This window comes from Mesoplodon mirus, assembly GCF_964341445.2.
Source record: "Mesoplodon mirus genome assembly, chromosome: 2".
Classification (NCBI taxonomy): Eukaryota; Metazoa; Chordata; class Mammalia; order Artiodactyla; family Ziphiidae; genus Mesoplodon; species Mesoplodon mirus.
In genome coordinates, this window is record NC_138977.1 from 183,955,797 (window position 1) to 183,979,267 (window position 23,471).

The 23,471-nt window shown below is 41.0% G+C and overlaps 1 protein-coding gene across 2 annotated transcripts; it reads right to left on the reverse strand.

Annotated features, from left to right (window-relative positions):
• Positions 1–521: 521 nt before the first annotated feature.
• On the reverse strand, positions 522–23,137 carry NCOA4 (nuclear receptor coactivator 4). Of its 2 annotated transcripts, none has more exons than XM_082610002.1 (10): positions 23,056–23,137; positions 9,128–9,282; positions 7,300–7,440; positions 7,023–7,111; positions 6,612–6,720; positions 5,962–6,051; positions 5,091–5,234; positions 2,990–4,003; positions 2,448–2,588; positions 522–2,097 (listed from the first exon to the last, which is right to left on the reverse strand). In XM_082610002.1, exons 2-10 carry the CDS (start codon positions 9,266–9,268, stop codon positions 2,092–2,094), a joined length of 1,875 nt encoding a protein of 624 aa, XP_082466128.1. In that variant the 5' UTR covers positions 9,269–9,282; positions 23,056–23,137; the 3' UTR covers positions 522–2,091. The 2 variants fall into 2 exon arrangements, with proteins under 2 accessions (XP_082466128.1, XP_082466127.1); XM_082610001.1 differs by having other exon boundaries at positions 5,091–5,237.
• Positions 23,138–23,471: the final 334 nt, after the last annotated feature.

Below are 23,471 nucleotides of genomic sequence, written 5' to 3' on the forward strand. Positions count from 1 at the left end.
ACACAAGCTGTAAGTTTTTAGGAAGCCTTGGGAAAGCAAGCTAAAGAAAATAAGGACAAGTTATTTAATTTCTGAGTTTGTCTTCTCATCTTTGAAATGAAGTTAAACAAGATTGCACTGCATGTTATACATATACATAATGAATACTAAACAACTGGTGGCTATTGTGATTGATTAAGAGAAAGTAAAGGGCCTTTCTGAATGCATCTAGTTAGAAGGAATTTGGCAGAAAAGCACTGAACTTCAGCTGAAGTCCTCTAGTTTAAAAAAAAAAAAAGTTTAATATCTTACCTGCAACAGCAGATTAAAAATTAAAAGTAGATTATGAAGAGTGTATAAGACAAAATGGAAGTTAGTAATAACCTATTTGCCAATTCAAGAATCATAAAATACATTGATATTTAAGTGAATATAAAAACACTTTTTATGTTCAAGTGTTTCTCAACTGTATTCCTAACCAAAGGATATCGCATTCATATAATTTTATGACAAGGTGTTTTACAAATCACAGGACAACTATGTGGCTGTTATGCTTTTAATGGAGGGAGGCACAAAATCCATCAATGCAGAAGAATGTTTTACACTCATTAGCACAGTGATGGTTAATTTAGGGATACACAATGTGTTAAACCTCAAAAACTACAAAGTTTCCTGCAACCTAAGATAATGGAAAGGCTCCGTAAGTTTTTACCCACCACCTTTAGTTTTAAAGTTCTAAATGGTATTGGGGAACTAAAAGATAATAGGCTCGTTTCAGCTGTGGGTCAAGAATTCTAATGAAGTTGTATGGCAATGACACTGGGAATGTGAAGTTTTCCCAAAAGGGCTTTCTAGATGACCACATCACAAACTTTAAAAGTATTTCCAATAACATAGGCAAGTTGAGTGGCTTAATAGTGTGAAAGCCTGGAAAGCAGCTAAGATGTCTCATCTTACAGAATTTTAAAACATGGTATAAATACCATTTCTCTCCTACAGAGAAACTTTTTAAAGCATGGACATAACTTTAGGGATGCTAAGGAAACATCAATACTTTTCATAAAGCTTCAATAAACACCCCAAGGCACAGTGTTCAGAACGGCCTATTCACTAAAATGTCACTGCATTATAAGCTATAGGTATGCTATGCTTGCAGTGAGAGGACATTTAATTTATGCCTAGTTAAAAGCACCAGGTATCCAGTTCAGCTTCCATTTACACAGGATGCACCAGTAACATTTAGGATAGTGAATAGTTCAAGTACTACATTTCCAACATGTCTTGCCTTTTGCTTTTTGATTAGTCAGCACTGGGGCTCTTCTGCCTGTAGTTCTTCAGAATATATTGAAAGAGGCTAGGATTACCCTGAATATAGTCTTCAAGCAATATGGAGCCCTTCTGAAAGAGCTGTCTAGATACTTCAATAATAACATTTAGAGAAGGGAATAAAGATAAAACTTGAAATAGTTGAGTTTGTTTCAAAAAAAAATAATGTAGAATCTGGCATGTAAGCTAAAATGTTTTGTAATTAATGTCAAAAATTGCTAAGGTTGTTAATACATGTTTTGGTAAGAAAAAACCACTATATTGGCAAGGTTAATTATTTGTGTGAAATAATACTGTACATTAATTAAACAGAAGAATTCACCGTTAATGGAAGAAAACCCACAAGAAGGGGAAGCATCCAAAGAAGGGCAATCAAAAGGTTAGGTAAGTTTACTAGTTTCAGAATACATCAACACACCGTGATTATAAAACTATTTCATTTTTAAAACTACAGTGCTTTAATGTACCTCTAATAACAACCCAAACTAAGGAGCCATGGAGGCTTATGAAAAAGACCTACCCACAACGATGCTGTGTTTCTAGTGTAGGGGTGAATTAATACTTCTGTAAGAAGGAACTGAATCACCTCAACATCAACAAACAGCCTTTTTCTTTTACACAGTAACTCATAATTTGATTTAATATTTCTCTTCACTAGTTCAAAATTAGGCAGAAAAGGAAGTACATCAGACCCAGAAACGCAATGATTTGGCAAGCCGCAGTTACTCAGCTCATGGATTTGTGCTAATCTGCAGAAAATTTGCTTGACTCTAGTACTCCATTCCTTCACATCTGTAAAGAAAAGCCCATAGATAAGAAGTCACTTCACTGCAGGATAAAAAGCAAGTTTCTTCCCACCCCGAAGCTCTCACTTCTCAATAAGCTACTACAATCCACACAGGCTCCAAAAATTCTCCCAACAGCTACATCATCTTGAAAGGTCACTTTCAAGTATGTCCTCGTTACTTCATGGAGCAAGTTCAAGTGAAATACATGAAATTTTTGTGATCTTTTTCCCACTTCACCTAACATAGAAACCATTAATAGGAATACAGTTCAGTGAGCAAAGTATGAATTCATATATAAGGCAAAATATCTTTGAGCAGCTAAAACTAATATTTGCACTAATGGCATGTACCCACCTGTAGAGGAGTTCGATACAACCATTTTTCTTTATCAACTTTAAGCTGCATACAGGCAAAGAGATCACAAACTGCTGGGAGACCGTAACGGTCTGGGGGAAAGCTGTGTTCCTCCTGTAGGGGCGAATTAAGTAATACTTCCTGCAAGAAGACAAAAGGTGGATTGCTACATGACAACTGGGAGGCGTGAGACCAACAATTCATCTTCAAATAGTGTAGTGTCTATAAAGAATGATGTAAATGTTGGGCACTCTAATAATGAGCAAAGGGGACAACTATTTTCTCTACCCCTAATCTTTTCCATAAGTAGCAATAAAATAGGCCAGATGGGGATTTGGGGCCTAGAAAATGCACAGAAATTTCAGTCTGAATAATCATAAATCCTCCATTCTGTTGCTAACATGGCACCAAAATTAATACTTAAGCCATATTTAACAGTTAAGATATTTAAGGATCTGGCCCATTTGCAAGGTTTGGGATTAAGAAAGTAAAAATGTATTAAATATACTTCAAAAGGTGCTATTTTAATGTGTTGTGCTCACCTTGGCCTTTCGAAGTAGCCATTTGTCTTCTCCTGAGGATAACTGGCTAAGATTTCCTGTCTTCTTTCCTGGCAAGACCCAGTCAGCTGTGTTAAAGGGACACCAGGAAGTGGCCAAGTGGCTTGTAAGCTTTGGTATGCCAGCTCTGTCCTCTCTAAGAGGCACTTCCTTGGGACATTCTTCTTTGCATGAGGGGGTAATAAGCCACTCTGACAAGGGACTGTTCCTTATGACTTGGAAGGAATCAGCAATTCTAGAAGAAGCCATTGCCTTTGGTGACTTAGCTTGTTCTGTTGCCTCTCTTCTGGATGGACAGAGCCACATATTCAGGGAATCTTTATGTTTCTCAGGTTCAGGTTTTGGTTCCACAGGCATACCATTTTTATCCTTTCCTTCTTTCTTCAGAAGCCATTTACACAGAGCTTCCTTCTCACAATTTTCATCACACACACACTCTGCAAAGCTTGTACAGGGCTCATTGGCTTTGCAGACCTCCTCTACTTTATATGGGTCTTGATGATTCTGGACAAGCCAATCCTCAGTAATCACGCTGGGAGTGGACAAGGGTTTCTTGGCCTCCAAGTGGTCATTCAGGCACTTCAGATTGCCCAGGTTCTCAATCTCCACACCTTTGGGCTGGTTACCCTGACAATTGGTACAGGAATCAGGCTTGACAAGCCAATCATTCACACTATAGGTCTCCTGGAACACCTGGAACAAGAGCTTAAACTTCTCACTGGTTTCACAGCTGCCATTCCCAGGCTTCTCAAGCTTATGGGATTCCTGGGGAGTCACCAGCCAATCAGAAAGCTCCATCTCATCTTGATCAAGAAGCTCTAGATCTCCAACCTTTTCAATTTCAGTGGAGTAAGAACTGGTAGTAGAATGGCTGTTACACTTCTGGTAACTTGGTTTTTCAGAAACTTCTTGTTGCTGACTCTTGTGGAGCCAATTTTCCAAGCCCTTTAGGTTACCCCAGACTTTACTGAAGAAATTGCAGGCTCTGGCAGAAGTCTACATAAGAAGTACACAATATTAGTTTGCGAGAATATTATGACTGCTTTGGGGTTCGATGATAAGACTTCTACTTACATTTACTACACTGCCCAATGTTTCTAAATTTAAGTATATACATAGCCAAAAGGGATGGGATTTCTCTATTAAGATATTAAAATATATGGTTACATTAAAACTTAATTTTCTGCAGTTTAAAAATAAACAAGGCAAACTAGGAGGAAGCATTTGTAGCAGTTTATAGAAAAGAGACTAGTACTTCTATATGTGACTTTATGAATAAAGAAGACAAAAATGAGCCATGGATATGATGAGACAAGTCATCAAAGAAGGCTAATAAACATGAAAAATACTCAATCTCCTTAGTAATCTAAGAAACTGAAAACAAGTTTTTACTGTTACTTTGTGTCAAATTCAGAGAAATAAACTTGTAAATGACTACCACTATTAGAGAAGTTTCAGGGAAGCAGGTCTCTTCAATACTCTGCTGGTGGGAATATAAACTGGTATCAACTTCCTGCAAAGCCAAATTGGCAATCTGTAGCAAAAGTCTAAAATGGTCTGCAGAACTATAATCTAGGAATGCCATGTCTAAGAATTTATTCCTAAAGAACTAATCAAGAATGTACACAAATAATTAGCTCCTGGACATGCAGAGGAAATGTATTTATATTCAGAAAAACTGAAGTTTAGAGCCAATCAATGAAATATTATATACTGTGAAGGATTTTATGGAAGAAATTAAATGACAGGGAAATATATTCATGCTCTATTAGTAAAAAAAAATCTGCTAGCCAAAACAAAAGTTACAGAATGATTTTTTTTTTAAAGTATATGTATGCATAAACAAAAATGTTACAGTGGTTGTTTCTGCATGTGGGATTATGGGCTTGTATTTCTTTGCACAGTTTTTTCCTAAGCTTTTTATCTACAGTGCAGAGGTGTCACTATTGTAATAAAAAGTTATTAAAAGATATATGTTTCCCAGACTAGAACTAAAGACCAAACAAAGACATACACTATCAGTTAATAACTAGCCCCATCTATTACTTCATCTATCTCAGAAACAATAAAGGCAGCAACAAACCTGACTATTCTCCAAGGTCTGCTTTTGGGTGAGCCAGTCCTGCAGATTGGTACTGGGTATGTAAGGAGCCTGGCGACTGCTGGCAGGTTTGCTTCCAAGGAGCCATTCGCTGAGAGGGACAGTTGTGGTGCTGGATGCTGATTTCTGCTAATCACATAATACTTTGCTGCTTAACAAGGCAATGTCAAATGCAGTAGAAAGTTTGCCAGAAAAGCAGGAGACCCAAGTTCTCTAATTTTGGCTTGGTGCTGACCCTGCACAAGTCAAATGACTTCCCTAAGCCTCCATTTTCACAATTACAAAACAAGGAGTATAGCTGATCTCCAGGGTTCTTCTCAACTCAAAACTTCTAGGATCCTGGGCTTCCCTGGTGGCGCAGTGGTTGAGAGTCCGCCTGCCGATGCAGGGGACATGGGTTCGTGCCCCGGTCTGGGAAGATCCCACATGCCGCGGAGCAGCTGGGCCCGTGAGCCATGGCCGTTGAGCCTGCGCGTCCGGAGCCTGTGCTCCGCAGTGGGAGAGGCCACAACAGTGAGAGGCCCTAGGATCCTATATTCACATTGCCTTTAGAAGTAAATCACCTCTGTGGATGATAAAGAGAAGGATCCCTAAGAGAGAATCAACCCAATCAGAGCTAATGATAATTCCTATGAACTAACTGATAATTACTTTCTTACTCAACACCTCTAAAACCTCTAAATTTCTGACATTCAGTCTCAAGGGAAGCATTCAATTGCATAAACTAATTTATTACCACTGGTGCCTATTTACAAATAAATGGTAGCCAAAAAAAAAAAGTGATATAATCAAAACCCAAAAGAAATATAAGCCAAGTAATAACTCAGTTACAAGAAAGAAAATGACATTTTACCTGCTCTGGCAATGTGATATAGCCTCTTTTCTCCAGGAAGGGCCCAATATTTGATGAACTAGCATGAGCCATCAGGTGCTCAGGAATTTGCTATAAGATAAAAGCAAATTAATCATGTTTACTAATGTTATGCTTTCATACCAAAAAAGTGAAATTGTAATCCCTAAATTTCAAAAGTATTAAGCAAAGTGTTACATTTCACTAGAATAAATATTCTTTACACTAAATTCACTGACCTATGAAGTAGTTATAAAATCTGAGAGTTCCCTACCTATTGTACTACATAACTATCTTCATGTAAGAAACCTTCACCAGAATTGGTAGTATTACTACTTTTAACAAGACCCAAATGAGGCCATATTTGACTCTATATTAAAGACCATTCAAGTCATAAATTTCATAAGAAAGAAGTCAAAGGTATTTAAAGAGATACAAGATGAATTCTAGAGATGATCAATGAGTCAATACCACATTCCAAGCACTACCAGCCTAATGCTCTATAAATTTAATCAGAAAATGAAATTTCTGAAGCTTATCAAATTCTCAAGAAAGCCACTATTCACAGTGAAAATGTGTTATTTTTAAGACCACCTGTGAGGCCACAGACCTGAGAAGCTCACTATGAACCTTCTGAGATGAACACTACTCACAATGGTCTTAAGAGACCCAAACGTGGTGATTGCCTGGCGCAGGGCAGTTATATCGGCTTCAAAGAGCAGAACAGTCGAATCTTCAGGTTTGAGGGTCAAACTGCCCAGTCTGGAGAAAAAAAAAAAAAAACTGGCTATTTTAAAGAAACATCTATTTCAAATTCATCCAAAATAAAAACCAAATTGTGAGTTATTTTAAATGATTGTACTTTTCTAAGAAACTCAACCAAAGATAGATGACTTAACCATGTACCACCAAGTATGATATTAAATATATAAAGCAGGACGATCTTATCCAAGGAACAGAGACGTCAAGTTAAATCCAAATCATGCAATGAGTTACAAAGTGACTCTTTTTTAATACACCGAAGTCAAAGAGCCAAAGTCAAAACAAGCAAAAAGGGTCTTTACCTCTCCAGGCACACGGAGACTTGATTGGCTAGATCTTTGTTCTGGGTGCACTCCAGCTGATGAATAAGACAATTGAACTGACCCAGCAACTGTAAGAAAAATGAAACCATCTAGCCACAATGATACTAAAAGCACCAAGTGTATCCAAGTTAACAAATAGCAAATAGCACTTGAGATTAAATTTTTATCTGATCTGTATTAATGCTGCATTACAGGAAAAAGTCTCTGAAAACCAGAAACCATATTCAAACCAATCATGGCCTTGCAGTCATCTTACCCAGTAGAGCTGTTGGGCCTGCTGCTGTAGCGTCTCCTCTTTAAGCTGATAGATAAGATCTACCTGTTCATACAGCCACACCTCACGGCTTCGAAGGCATTCCAGGTGACGACTTATGCAGCTGTGAATCTGGGCTTTGACCTAGAAAACATATATATGTTGGCTTCACTAGTGCTATATGCTCAAAGAATGGTGTTTCCCACAGAATGGTGAGGTCCCTAAACTTCTGGGGGTCGCAAATCCTTGTGATTATCCAATGATTTACCGAGTGTCTCCCCAGAAAAATGCATATTCAAAATTTTGCCTATAATTTCAGCGTTGGGTCCTGAATCCCATCCATGGAACCACCAAAGCCCCATGGACCTAGTTTAAGAATCCCAGCCATAAATGCGTATCTAAGCTCCAAAATCCTCCTTCAATACTCCTTCTTCTAAAAGGATCAGGTTTATTTTGGGTGTCCTAAAGGAGTCAAGAGAAAATACAAGGATACGTCATGCAATACTGATGCCCCTAAGTTTTCCACATAATTTGAAAACCTATAGTTTTACAAATTCATCAGTGGAAGAAGACAAGAATATTAACTTAATAACTAGCCCTTACCTCTTTTCTCACCCTACAAATGAGCAACACATTTACAGTAGGCCAATTTAGTAAAGAGATGTGTCACTACATGTCAACAGCCAGAAGACCATTAGGGTAGACAGTTTATGTAAAATTATAACCTAAATGTCTCTGGAAGCATAAAGAATGATTCAAAAGAGGGATAAGTATAAAAATTCTAAGGACGAAAATCATAACAGCTATAAATTATCCAGGAGAATCCACATAAGAAACTATATATATATTTTTTTGCGGTACACGGGCCTCTCACTGTTGCAGCCTCTCCCGTTGCGGAGCACGGGCTCCAGACACACAGACTCAGCGGCCATGGCTCACGGGCCTAGCCACTTCGTGGCATGTGGTATCTTCCCAGACCGGGGCACGAACCCATGTCCCCTGCATCGGCAGGTGGATTCTCAACCACTGCGCCACCAGGGAAGCCCCAAGAAACTATATTTTAAAACACCTTTTTCTGGATAGTAAAGTGATATTTCAAAGTCATGTAACACTTGGTCTACCCACTCACCAGCAGAACACTACTAGGCCAACAGAAGGAACAGATTTCGTTCTGGCTAGCTCTAACAATTAAGTCATTTATAGAACCATGCCACCACCAAAACCATGCCAATACCAAATTAACAGATGGTAGGGGACATGCTGAAGTGCCATCCTTTATGCATTAAGAACACAACTGACCAGTTCAATAAGCTGAGCTCATTCACTTTGTTACTTTTTAGCAGATGGCAGTGCTTGGCACAGGGACCACACACAGAAGCAATCAAAAATGCACGCTGGGGCTTCCCTGATGGTGCAGTGGTTGAGGGTTTGCCTGCCGATGCAGGGGACACAGGTTGGTGCCCCAATCCGGGAAGATCCCACATGCCGTGGGGCGGCTGGGCCCATGAGCCATGGGCGCTGAGCCTGCGCGTCCGGAGCCTGTGTTCCACAATGGGAGAGGCCACAACAGTGAGAGGCCCGCGTACCGCAAAAAAAAAAAAAAAAAAAAAAAATGCACGCTGGACTGAATTCTCTAAGGTGGTGCAGGAGTTTCCAGACTCTTCTAACATCTGTTTTATTTTCCCTTTGGAATCAAAGGCACCAACATTTCAGGCAGACCATGCAAGGCATGGGGTAAAACTTTTGGGTTTGGAGAAGCCAATCCCTTCGCCATGCTCTAACCAGCCCTGTAATAAGAGTTCAGACGAGGGAAGAGAAAAGCACGTCACACCTCTCGCAAGTTATCTTTAATTTGCTGTTCAGCCCGGAGAACTCCACCAATAGCAAGCTCCAAGTCCCTCCGTGCATCACAACACCTCAAATGGGGTTCTTTATTACTGGAGCAGCCACTCTGGTCCTGTGAGGTACTCATTCTGCTCCCTGTTCCTTTAAAAGAAAAAAAAGAAGAAGAACAATCCAAATTGCACCATAATTACAACCAAAAACCACACTGCAATCATCCCTCAAATGATTATTCCAACCAGCTCCCAGTTACTAACTACTTAGATTACTTCTGACATAGGACTTGGTACATAGTATACCCTTAATAAATATTACCTCCTCTTCCCCACCCACCACTACTGTGTTCCTGCCCAAAAATCCTATGCATCTACTTTAGTTACACTTTACATGGGAACAGATATTTCTGAAAAAATACACTAAATTGCCTGAATTGGTAGGGCATATAGCCTCCACAGAGTTAAAAGAACACTAGATTGTTTCTATTTACATACCTGAAGTCATAGGGGGGGATGTGTTCTCGTTTTACACATTTAGAGCTGAAGACTAAAAGGTCTAGAAGGACCCATAATTACTTTGGAAAGAAGCTGCAAACCAATAACCTAATACACAGAGTTTAGAACATTGTTTAGATCTGGCATTAACCTAAATTTATTGGGAGGATTAAATTTTTTATTCCCCCCCTTTTTTATTTAGAAAGAACTCAGGGATGCCTTCATAGCTAGGAAGCTCTCAGGAATGTAAATCCGACAAAATAATTTCGTGGGATTCTGCTAGAAGGGAGGTACTTAGAGAAACTGGTGTGGGAAACTACAGAGTTTTCTAATAAGCATAGGAGAAGAAACAGAAGTGGAAAAATACCACATAACCCAAGATATAATGATATGAGACTGGGACAGAAGACTGTCAGAAAAGCAATGAAGCAAAGCTTGACAAAAACTGCTGGAAGAACAGTCTGATGTCTATCCTGGATAGATGTAGAATCAGAGATGGTTTATAAATACTTACAAAAAGAAAGCAGTGATCACAGTAGCCCAGCATGGATTCACTAAGCCCTGTGACACCAAAATTATTTCCTTCTTGGGTAGTTTTACTAAACTGGACAGTCAACGTAATCCTTTAGACATGATATATTTGGACAATAGTAAGACTTGTGACAAGGTTGTATACCATCTCTGTGGACAAAGTGAACATGGGCAAAACAGGCCAACTAAATTGAATCATAAAATTATTTTTTACAAAGTACTCAAAGGATAATGAATTGAAACCAGTCTGTTAAGTATTTAGAGGTATGCCCCTGTTTTCCCCAATTACTCAACTGTTTTCCCTAACTGCCTGGATGAAAACACAGAAGGCAGACATTAAAGTTGGAGATAACACGGGGCTGTTACAAAAACAGATTCCAAACAATCTCTACATAGCTGTTAAATCTTATAAAACAAAAATGTAGATTTTTTTTTACTTGAACGGGGGAGGGCAAAGTGGAAGAGAATAAATGTAAAAAAGGATGGAGATTTTTAATTGAAAGCAAGCTCTATATGAGTTAGCAGTGTGCTGGATATCAGGGGAAAATTACTTACGTGCTATCTGACTACATTTACCAAAAGTATAGCGTTTGCCACTAATCAGTTCCATGTTTATTAGACTGATTTTGAAATTTCTTTCTGACTAACAAACTTCAGAAAGAGGCGTTTAGGAAAAAAAAGAAAGGGGCCTCAAAACCATGAAAACTTTCTCCAGGAAGGGAAGCTGTTTAGTCTAGATAAGAGAAGTCTCTGGGAGGACAAGATCACTATTCTGGAATACTTGGAGGCCTGTCAAATAGAATTAGACCTGTTCAGAATGACCCAAAGGAGTAGAGGAGGACTAACAGGAGATATGAGGCAACATAGAAAAGAACCTCCTAACAGTCCTGAAGGAAACAACCTTCTCAGAGAAGCAAGCCAGCTTTTGGCTGAACAGCAGTCTACACAGTGCAAATGGCTGACTGCTCATCCGAGACACAGGGAACTCTGGCCTACACTGCATCTTTAGGCCGAGGTTTAGGGCCAGGTGGCTAGCTAGAAGCTGAAACGGGCGAACACTGTGATTCCCCACCCTCAGAAATAAGACAGCAGGAGGAAGAAGCCCAGTAGGCTTTCTTTTGACCATCTCAGCAGAAAATTCACATTCAGGAACTAGAGTTCCTGAAAGATTCAGGAAATTTTCTAACTTCCCCCTGCTATTCTGTTGCCACAGTGTTTCCCCATAATGATCTCTAAAATGGAAGGGCTTCATTAACTGGATTCGACAGGAATCCCCTTGGAGATTGTTTTCCAACCCTTGAAACACCAGCTGCACCTACTTTGCTACCTTCTTTCTCACACTGTAAGCTGCCCTGTTTTAAGCACACCATTAGTGTGCACTTAGTGCACACTGTAGGAAATTTGAACAATACCTGCATAACGAGTGAAATGCTGGCTCATATTCAGAGAGTGGAATGTCACCTCATTACCACAAGTTGCTTCACTTTTCACTTAAGTTACTTATATGCAAAGCATGTTTAGCTGTCTTTCAAATGTATTAACCAACTTTCACCTGTGCCATATTTCCCATTCTCAGGTCCTCACCATGTGTGTGCAATGCCACAATGCCTGGCACAGTGTAAAATTTAAACAATAACATTAAGTCAAAATGTTGCTTCACAATGTCAAAAACCCTAGAACTCTAGATCTCGTGGGAGACAAATTCAAATGCATACAGTGCTGACTTAGAGAAGTCTTCTCAAGTCCATCATAAATACTATACAACTGCCTAACAAGAATAGAATATGGCAAAAGTACACAAATTGGACTTTCCCCTTATCAGCTATGGATAGAAAATAGGATGAGATTTAAAAGTTACAAAATTGATTTCCCCCACGTATTTATCCCTTGTTTTCAAATTAAAATGAGTGTTATCCTTCAAAACAGTAACCTTGTTAGAGTAGGGGTCTTTAAAGCCATTAAGAAAACCTGTTTCATTCCTTTACGGCCAGCCCCAGGGATGTCTGTCCCTTCGCTGCCCTTGGCTCTGACCCTCCTCCTCCCTGTGGAGCAGTCAAGGGGCAGTCAGCTTCCATAGCTTAAATCCCAAGAAAGAAGTTGTGCAAAGGTTTGCCTTCTTGTACTGCAGTGAGGAGAGAGCCCTCAGAGCTGAAATCAAGAACTCCACCACATGGGTGAATTCAAACCACAATAAGGTGAAGCCTGAGCTAGCTTTATGAAATGTCCCATCCAAAGAGACGTGTATGAGTTATCTAGCTCATATGGTCAATTTCAAAAATTCACCATTCCTTTCAGGTTGGAGAGCCAATGTAGCAAGCATGATGTTTAAGAGATTACTATGAGGCCTGACAAACCAGAATTCCAGCTCCATCTGCAACCTTCAGACCCATGAGCGAGTTAACTTCTCTGGACCTCTGTTTCCTCTAGAAAAATGTGGACGATGACAGTAGCTACGAAGTGCTGCAATGAAGTTAAAGTGAGACAGTACCTGCCTTTAGGCACTTAACCCAGGCCCTGCACACTGCACTTTTTAACGCTTTGGTTGTTTTTGGTTAGCTGAATTATGGGGACCTTAAGAATCTCCACCTATGGACTATATAGAAAGCAGCACTGAAGCTAGAAAAGGCTTTGAAGTGGGGAGGCCCTGACTTAGAATCATTTAGCCATTAATCAATGCTATGTGGACCATCTGCCCTTTTTGAACCTAATGTCCTAATTAAATAAGTGAGGATAACAATACTTAACCTCATAGACTTAGGGGTGAGGATGTGGTACTTGTTTAATAAATATAGCTCCCCATATACTCTCTCACTATAAAACACAGCAAAAGGCAAGTTGTTTTTATGGCAAAAACTCAGCAGTCTAAACTCTCTAATATATACCAAGTGTACACACACTTTTGCCTGTTTTCTTACCTGTAAAAAGATTAGACCAAATCAGCTCTAATTCTAAAATTCAGAGCAATGAAAGACTACTAAAAATGTCTTTTTCTCTTCACCTTTATAATCCAAACTACTGCCCTACCACCTTTAACAGAGGATGGCCTTAAATGTGTATTTTTTTTTTTTGAGACAAGTTAAAAGTTTAAGTGCTTTCTAAAACTTCCCTGCCTCTAGGGTTCCTGTTCTAGGTTTTGGAGGAGGAGAGAGATCGAAGGGGAAACACACACATCCCTCAAACAAATGAACAAGGCTCCAGGAAAACCTGGAGCTTTCCTCAAAGAAGAGTTCCACAAACTATATATGCCATACTTGCACAATGCTTTGCACAAATCTAGTTATGAAATCCAAAGATCATGGAACCAGAATTGAGCAACTAAACCACAAATGAAGCTAAGTCCTTATAATATGGTTTAACCATAAAATTTCCAAAGAGCCATAACCCTCTTGTGACCGACACAAACCACAATTTAAAGTTGGAAAAACCTTAGCCATCTCTTTAGTAGACTACTCTCATTATAAAGATGAAGCCACAAAGCCCCAGAGAGTTTACATGACCCATCCACAGCCATTACACGCAGATTTGGGTTTAGAACTAGGGTTCCTAGGGTCTAGTCCTGGATTCTCTCCTTCTGACCAGCTTGTTCTTCCTTTAGTGTATTATCACCCATAAATTCTTTTTATTTGCCAACACTAAAGATTAAAATTAACATTCCAATGGGTTACTAATGGAACATCTTCCATTAAGAATCTCAGTCCATTCTCATAGTCCTCAATAAATACAACAATTTTTCAGAACCGTCTTCCTTAGATAATGCTAACAAAAATAAACAGCAAATCATGATAGACTCAGAACAATCAAAACACTTCCAAGATGAAGGACAGGAGCAAGAGCCCTGGGTTCTGATCTCGCATCTTATCACAACCATTCCGCATTCCATTCCTCTGTCTGAATGAAGGCTTATATCATTTCTAACTGCACCTTCCAGGTCTCACTGCTTGTCCCCCCTTCCCAAATGGCCCTCCTCTCCAAAAAAGGTGTCCACTTTTCACTTATTTTCCTAGCATCTAAATCATTGCGAAAAGACCAAGTCCTTAAAAAACAGACCCATAAGATACTATGTTCTATGAATTACTAAATTCGAAACAGTAACTGCCCATTTGGTTATCTTTGATAAGACAATATATATCAGAACATCTGTACAAATTTTCAGGAAAAAAATTATAGTAATAGTCCGCATGCAATTTTACCTTGAGACATTTCTTAACATGTTCTTTCTTCTTACTGTCAGTTTTAAAAAACAAAAGGTTTTTTTATATCACACAATTCATTAACTCAAAGGTTATCTATACGTATCTTATCCTAACCCTTTAATTCTTTAATAGTTTCTGAAATTCAAGATCTGATTCTTCGTAATTTTTTTAAAAACTATGTAAATAATGGTTAATTCCTGAAGAAACAAACAAAATAAGGTAATAAATGCACGATAGCACATTTTAAGATCGTTTAACACTTCAGACCTTACTGCGCTCAGATCTACCTTTATACATGTAACTATGAGCAATCAATTCCAGCACTTCAACTTTCCGAAGCAGTAACTGAAAACTGACCATAATATTGGTCATTACCATCTAATGCCAAGTAAAGCGTTTCTAGTTCAAAAGCAACAGTGACTCATGCGACTTTCCAGGTTCCCCAACACTTTCTAGGAGCACAGTCGCCTTAAGAAGCCTGGGTCCCGTCCTCCCTGGAAGCCGCAGCCGCCCGTTCACGCTCCGCTTACGAGCGGGCACGAGCACCGTGCATGCGTACCCGTCCGCAGGGCCCGTTCCCAGCCGAAGGGCAGCCCACCCCGAGGGCTCCCGCTGCGGCCCTGCGCTGCCAGACGTACCTCCTTGCAGGCCAGGTCCCCGCCGTGCGAGCTGCCCGGCAAGCAGAACGCTGCTTTATCCGCGACCAGGGTGACAAAGGTTACCTGAACCCTCATGCCGCGCCCCGCCCGCCCGGCAGCGCCCCACGGGCGGACGGGAGCGCGCACGTCGGCGCCGGGGTGGGGCCGGAGGCTCCGCCCACCCGGGCGGCTCGCGAGACCCTCCAGCTGCCAGAGGACCCCCCGCAGCCTCCCGCAAGGCTCCGGCGTGGCTCCAAGCAGCTTGGGCTCCCGGCTGGACGCCACCATCCCCGCCCGACCGCTCAGGGCGAAGCCAGCTCGCAGAGCCCCGAGGGACGCCAGGGGCTCCTCTCCAGCCTCTCCTCGGCCCACCTGCTCCAGCGATTAGCCTATGTCCACCCCGATCCGCGCCCCAAATCGTCAAGACGTCTTTGATTTAAGGATTTTGCTGCTAATCACTACAAAGAAATAACAAACGTGGGTTAGTCAGAAGGCTTCCGGAGTTATTACTGGAATGTTCCTGGCCAGTAGCTCCTGACTCCCTCTGAGATTACCACTGTCAGCCTAACTGAGGTTCAAGCCCCGGCTTTTGTTTCAGGCTCTGACATCTCACTTCTGTGACATACCTCTACCTATACCCCAGCGTCCCTCTGTCTCTCTCTCTCAAACACACTCCCACACGGCCTCAATCCAGTGCTGCATTTAACACTCATGGATGCTTCTCATTCAACAAGCTGACTGAGCACCAACCAGATGCCAAGCTCTATTCTAGGTGCTGGGAATACAATAGTGAAATGAAAGCTCCACCAGGACAGACAATAATACAAAGTAGTTAAGAGGATGAACTCTGGAGCTAGACCGTTTCCATACAAAACCTGGCTCTGCCACTTAGATGCGGTGTAACCTTAGGAAAGTCACTTAACCAATCTGTGCCTCAGTTTCCCCATCTGTAAAATGAGGACAATAATAATGGGCCCAACTCAATGAGAATTATATGAATTAATATACAAAAAATGTTTAAGACAGTACCTGGCACATAGTAAGTACTTCCTGTCTGATGATTATCAGGCTCATGGTACTCTACTTTGATGCCCTTTTCTCCGAAAATAATCCTCAAAGTCTGCATATCCCATCAGGCCAGAGACAGAATTCTATACAGCCTTGTCATTCCCTTCAATTTTTTTAATGTAAAATACTTACTCTCATCTATGCATATGAAGCTATTTTCATAAACAGTAAGAGTAAAGCAAAACCACTTGACAAAAAGCAAAGGCCAGTGGACACTGAAGACTATCACCCTCAATTAAGCATCCCTCAGATTTCAGATGAATAGAGTTTATGGAAGTGCCTGCTTTATCTGTGTTGCACAGTTTCTGGGATCCCACTTCAGACATTCACTACCAAAAATAATGAGAAAACAACTTATCTCTGAATTCAAAATTTCTTCATTGGATAACATATTTTGTGAAGATACAAAGAAGATACATACCTCTGAATGATGTAAGTTAAAATTTGATAGCCCTTTGTATTTATACTTTAAGTCAATGGCTAGAAGAAAGGAATTCTCAGTCTGTAAAAATATGACTAATGTCAAGAACTTTCACCTCTCTTTTATATGCCACTACAAAATAGTTACAATGTAAATAAATACAGTAGGAACTTTGTGGACCATCACCTACATAACCAGTGGTCTCTATGCCCTCTCTAAAGGATCCTGGCCAATGCCTCAGCACACTAAATGCTGCAGCTCTTCTTCACTTGAACTTACACAGTTACTGAGAGTCAGTGTTATTCTGTTTATGACAGCTTTAGTTATTACTAAAATGATGTGATTTACTAAAGAGTATATAAATATAAAAAGACCGAGGAGAGAAAAAATCATGAAAATCTACAAGAATTCTGCATTCAGACTTTGCAGGCACCTCTTTACTCCCTTAACCTTTGTTATTTGCCCTGGCATATTTATGAAATGTTTAAGTTCTAAAGGGGAAAAAGTCATAAGGCATTTTACCTCTCTTATGTTTCAAGATTTCTACAGTGTTTCACAACAAGAGAACCATCTATTTCCTGGTAGATTAGTAGGTCATCTCATCTAAAGAGAGTATAAACTATAACTCTCCAATGGTTCCCCCCTGCCTACAGGATAAAGTCCAAATTTCTTTAATAAATAAAGTTCTCTGTCTTCTGGCTTCAGCCTGACTCTCCTGCTGTCTCCCCAGAGCAGCGCCCACACCGTGATCTTCCAGACAGCAGTTCCATGCATAGACCAGGCTGGTTTGCCTTGTACAGCTTGGCTCTCCCAGCTCTCTCTGCCAGCAAAGCCAGTTCCTCCCCTTCTCCCCACCTGTCTGCTTTTCTGACTATGCTTAAGTCACCAACACTATTAAGCCTTTCCTGACCAAGCATCCCATTCCTCAATAGTTTTGACCTAGAGAGTTAACTGTGCCTCCTCTGGGCTCACTGTAATCTGTGTAAGTTTCCAGCATGACACCTGTAACACATGTTGTCCTTACTGTTACATGTCTGCCTCCTTAGCCTGAGAGGTACCCAAGAGAAGGGACCACATATTATTTGGCTTTGTACACCCTAGTGCTGAACAGACTGGCTGCTATCGGTATCATGGCATTACCAACCCCCCTTTACATTCTATGTGCTCTATTGAATTGACATAAAGAGAATGGTGTCCCTGGAGTTGTGCAGTGCTGTAGCCCTCAACTCAACAGAGGCTTAATACATGTTTGATAAATGGATGGATGAATAAATGATCAATGAATGCTCAATTTCAGACCAGCCACAATAACTATGGTAGAATTCTGCTTCAAACGTAAGTAATCAACTTGATGTCCCACTAAGGCCTGCATTAATTCAGGAGGGAAATGTTTCAGAAGTGGAAATGTTTCTACCATAACTATTACTTTTTGTTCTCTTTCGAACAAGACAAAACTAGCAAGGATATTGCTACAGAAACTATGATTCCAGGAGAGGCACTGATAAAATGTGTCTTTCCTGATGCCAAGCCCATCAAAGCCCAGCTATATAGATTCACAAGCACCAGCTGATTTGTGAGTTAAAGGGGAAACATTAACTGTATTTACAGTCAACTCTGGATTTTTTTTCTCTGATTTTGCAGTACCACAGAAATTCCAGCTGACATCACAGAAGTTTGGTAAGCTTTCAGAAGTAGGGCTGTGCCCTATCTTCAACTTGAAACTTCCCGCCATAATATAGCCAAGGTTAGGAAAACATGTTATTTATCCACCATCATAGTAATAATATCATTTTATCCCTGATTTTATATGGTAAACACCTTGCATTTTTCCCCACAGAAGTAAGCAAGTTATAAAATATTTTCCCTCCTCTAAAGCCTGGGGGACTAGAAAATATGCCAAAATAAAACTCAAAATATACCTGAGATCATGTTCTTATGAAATCTGTAATTGTCCAAGTATTAAAAGACCTAACTTCTTGTCTATGGGCAACTGACAAGCAAAAGCCTTTCAACCTATGTTGCCAGTTACTCACTCCTTCACTGAACCAAATTGTTACATCTGTAAAGGACTCAAGGCAATGCTAGATAAGAGGAATATTTAGCACCCAAACATACTCCTTGCCTCAAAAAGAACATCTTGATTCCACTGCATAATTGAGCCAAGCAAAATCAGGGATGACGACTTGGAATAAGAATGGCTAAGTGAGTTAGAATGAGCATTCATGTCAGTAGTAAAAAAAAAAAAAAAAAAAAAGCACCCTCAAGATAACTTTTTGTTCACTTGCCAGTGAATCTATTTAATTCAGAGTAAGGATGACTTGCTAGAATTTGAGGTATGGTCGGCTAGGTGGGAAGTTTACAAATTATGACTGTAATGTTATGATTTAACAAGCAAAGAAGACAAGCTGAGAAGGACTATATGGCAGCTCCTCTAACTGACAAGCATAGATAGAAACACTATTAAAACAATTCACCAGAGCAAAAGTGGTCAACTTGGCCTCCTTATCAGCCTAGGCCATCTGCATTGTTTACATCTTGTATGTCATAACAATGTATTTAGACATACCTATATTGGAAATAAAGCCAAAGCAAAAACCCGGAGCAAAATTTTAGGAGGGCCAAAAAGCAGCAGGAAGAATAATAAAACTGCCATGGAAATCTATACTTCCTTCATGAAATGAACTTAATCCAGTATATACATATTGGTTGGTCCCTTGTCATAATCACTTTAGACTTGCAACCTAACTAGTAAGTATACAGAGACACTGAATTCACTGATTTCAGTAACACTCATAAGGTGCTCTCTGACCCAGCAGCACATTCCACTGTGTATCCTGCAATAGTGAACGGTCTTCATTCTGAGGCTGAAGCTGCTCCTCCAGCATGCCTCAGGGCCCTTGCATTTATCCTCCAGATATTGTGCCCACTCCTCTTCCTTAGTGTCATCTTCCTCACTACCCTATGTAAAATAAGTCTTCCTTCCACACACTCCCCCTTAATATATTTTATTTTTAAATTATCTCCATAGTATTTATCAGTATCTGACACGTAGAAACCATTTATTTTCTGATCCCACTTCAGAAAACACACTAGAAGATATACGTTCCACACAGGCAGGGACTTTGTCTTTTTGTTCACTGTTATACAGTAAATGTTCAATAAATATTCGCTGGAAGAAAGGATTCAGGGACTTCCCTGGTGGCGCAGTGGTTAAGAATCCGCCTGCCAATGCAGGGAACATGGGTTCAAGCCCTGGTCCGGGAAGATCCCACATGCCGCGGAGCAACTAAGCCCGTGCACCACAACTACTGAGCCTGCACTCTAGAGCCCGTGAGCCACAACTACTGAGCCCCCGTGCCACAACAACTGAAGCCCACGCAACTAGAGCCTGTGCTCTACAACAAGAGAAGCCACCGCAATGAGAAGCATGGGCACAGCAACAAAAGAGTAGCCCCAGCTCGCCACAACTAGAGAAAGCCTACGTGCAGCAACAAAAGACCCAACGTAGCCAAAAATAAATAAATAAATATATATATATATATATATATATATATATATATATATATATATAAAAAGAATGGCTTCGGTAAGTATTTAATGTATCTATGTGCCAAGACTTTTATTTTTACACATTATCTCATTTAGTCCTCACAAAACTTTAAGGTACGTACGCACTATCAACACAATTTATTTATTTTAACATCTTTATTGGAGTATAATTGCTTTACAATGTTGTGTTAGTTTCTGCTGTATAACAAAGTGAATCAGCTATATGTATACATATATCCCCATATCCCCTCCCTCTTGCATCTCCCTCTCACCCTCCCTATCCCACCCCTCTAGGTGGTCACAAAGCACGGAGCTGATCTCCCTGTGCTATGCAGCTACTTCCCACTGGCTATCTATTTTTACATTTGGTAGTGTATATATGTCAGTGCTACTCTCTCACTTCGTCCCAGCTTCCCCTTCCCCCTCTCCATGTCCTTAAGTCCATACCCTACGTCTGCATCACTATTCCCGTCTTCTTGCCCTTAGGTTCATCAGAACTTTTTTTTTTTTTAGATTCCATATATATGTGTTAGCATACTGTATTTGTTTTTCTCTTTCTGACTTACTTCACTCTGTATGACAGACTCTAGGTCGATCCACCTCACTACAAATAACTCTATATCATTTCTTTTTATGGCTGAGTAATATTCCATTGTATATATGTGCCACATCTTCTTTATCCATTCATCTGTCGATGGACACTTAGGTTGCTCCCATGTCCTGGCTATTGTAAACAGTGCTGCAATGAACACTGTGGTACATGTCTCTTTTTGAACTATGGTTTTCTCAGGGTATATGTCAGTAGTGGGATTGCTGGGTCATATGGTAGTTCTATTTGTAGTTTTTAAAGGAACCTCCATACTGTTCTCCATAGTGGCTGTATCAATTTACATTCCCACCAATAGTGAAAGAGGGTTCCCTTTCCTCCACACCCTCTCCAGCATTTATTGTTTGTAGATTTCTTGATGATGGCCATTCTGACTGGTGGGAGGTAATACCTCATTGTGGTTTTGACTTGCATTTCTCTAATGATTAGTGATGTATCAACACAATTTTAAAAACAGAGAAACTAAGGCTTGACAAGGTTAGATATATTACCTACAGTCACAGGATTCCAAGTAAAAGAACCAAGATTTAATGCCAGATGAGTCTAAGGTCTCCAACCACACAATGTATGTTGAAGGGATCATTTAGGTGTCAAGATTTTATTATCTCTTTTTATTCATTCAACAAATATTTATTGAGTGTCTAAGCTGACACATACTGTGATAGTCCCCAAGGACACAATGGTAAACTTGCCATCTAGAGGAAAATTTGTGCCATTGAGTTGAGTCACCGAAAACTAAGAAAATAAGAAAACTTTGAAATAGACTGCGATTTAGAAGTCCATCAGCAGCAAACACTGCTCTGAATGCCTTCCAGTATGCCAACACTTACTCTAGGAGGGAAATGATCATAAAACACTAGCCAGGAAGCTAGTGGGGGAGGGATATGTATCAGAATCGCCTGTGCAGTTTTATGAAGCCCCTACACAGGCTCCTGAGATTCTGGCACAGCTGAACCGACTGAATCTTAATAAAATGTGGGTGGGGTGGGGAAACCTATGTAATTCTAAAATAAGATACCTCCTCCCTCTTTGAGAATCACATCTTACTTTCCCTGCATAGCTCACCAGGCTTCTCCACTTTTGAAAGACCTCTTTGCCCAAAAGTAATAATTGTAGAAGTTTATTTAAACACAAAATACAGTTATCATAAAACTTTAGACCACTAGGTTTTCCCTGGGGACCCAAGGACAATAGAAAAGGAGGAAGGAATATTAAAATGTAAGAAATGTTACCGTACTAGACTTTACATATACCATCTCACTTACTTAACAAATCTGCAAGCTAGCAAACCGTCAAAGAGCAAACCAAGTGACTTGCCTCAAAGGTACATGCACCACACCCCCCCACCTCCATTGCAGCATTTGGGTGTGTCTTCCTCAAAGGCTCTGAGGTTCTTTAAAGTTCAGAAATGTCACATTAGTACCCCCGTGCAGAAATGAGCCAGCTATGATTACCTGCCCCGTTCTCACCCAGGAAGTAACTCAATAGTCCCTACAGCCATATTTCCATATTACCAAGTAGGCGGTTCAAATAGTTATGCTATGGTGAACCTTACCCTGATTAGAAAACAACACAAAATGGTATGGTGAAAAAAGCTCTGCCTTTGGGGTCAAACAGACACTAGCACTCCGTCTTCTGCCATTCTTGATAGCATCACCCCTGTTACATCACGTGACACTTAAGACTATATGATCATTGTTGCTCCTGCCACAAGAATTTAGTTCCATGAAAATAAGGGCTGTGCCCATTTTCTTTCATCGCTATATCCTCAACATCCTGAACATATAGGCACTGAATTAAATAATTGTTGGTGGAAGGAGTCAATGAACTAGCAAGCCTCGCTTTTCTCATCTGTAAAAAGGAGATAATGGAACTACCTCTCGGGACTGTTGGGAGAACTACAAGCACTTTGCGGTAAGTGACGCTGTGTCGGCGGGTAGAGGGCCGGAAAAAACGTTATCTTCTTCGCGTTTCCACCCAACAGGCTAGGAATGTATATACTCTGGGCCCGTTCGGGAAAACAGGCCCCTCCTTGCTCCAAGTGACCTCGGCAACAGGGAGCAAAAACTTGGAGCTGTCACAGCCGGGGCCGGGGGGCGGGCGGGCAGACACCGTTGGTGGTCCCCAAGCCAGAGTGTCTAAGGACGAAGAAGGGAGAACATGCCGGGCAGGGAGAAAGAGGTGGCCCTCAGGCCGAGAGTCTAGGGCCAGAGAGAGGAGGGCAGGCCCAGGCCGGCGGGCAGGCAGGAGGAGGCCGCCCTCGAGGCAAGCGGGTCGAGGGAGACGCCGGCCTCGAAAGGCAGGCCCAGACAGGCCCGGTCCGGTCCGGTCCGGTCCGCGGCCATGGCGCCCCAGACCGACCCGCGGCGTTGAGAGAGGGAGGAGGCACGCCCGCCCCGCTGGCCCCCCCGGTTCTTACCACCTCCGAGTGCAGCTCCGGGCGTTCTGAGGAGATGTTCGCGTACAGAGGCACTGCCCGACACAAGCCAAGGGCCGAAAAGGCAGACTTCTCGCGAGAACACAACCTTCCTCCCACTTCTCTTACCATGTTTGACAGTCTCGCGAGATCTCAAGTCGAGTCGGCCGAAGGTCCTTGCCTACCCTCCAGAGGGCGAGAGCGCCGGCGCACAAGTTTACCTGGGACGCAGATCAGGGTCCTTTCGCCGTTTAGGAATAAATAAGGTTAAAGGAAAGAAACATTTGTCGAAGGCAAGCTCTGTAACGAGGACTATCCTAAGTGATTCTCTCACACCACATGTCCTCACAAGGCAGATATTATTTAGGCTTAACGTACAGATGCAAAAATAAAAGTCAGAACACACAAAAGGACAAAGT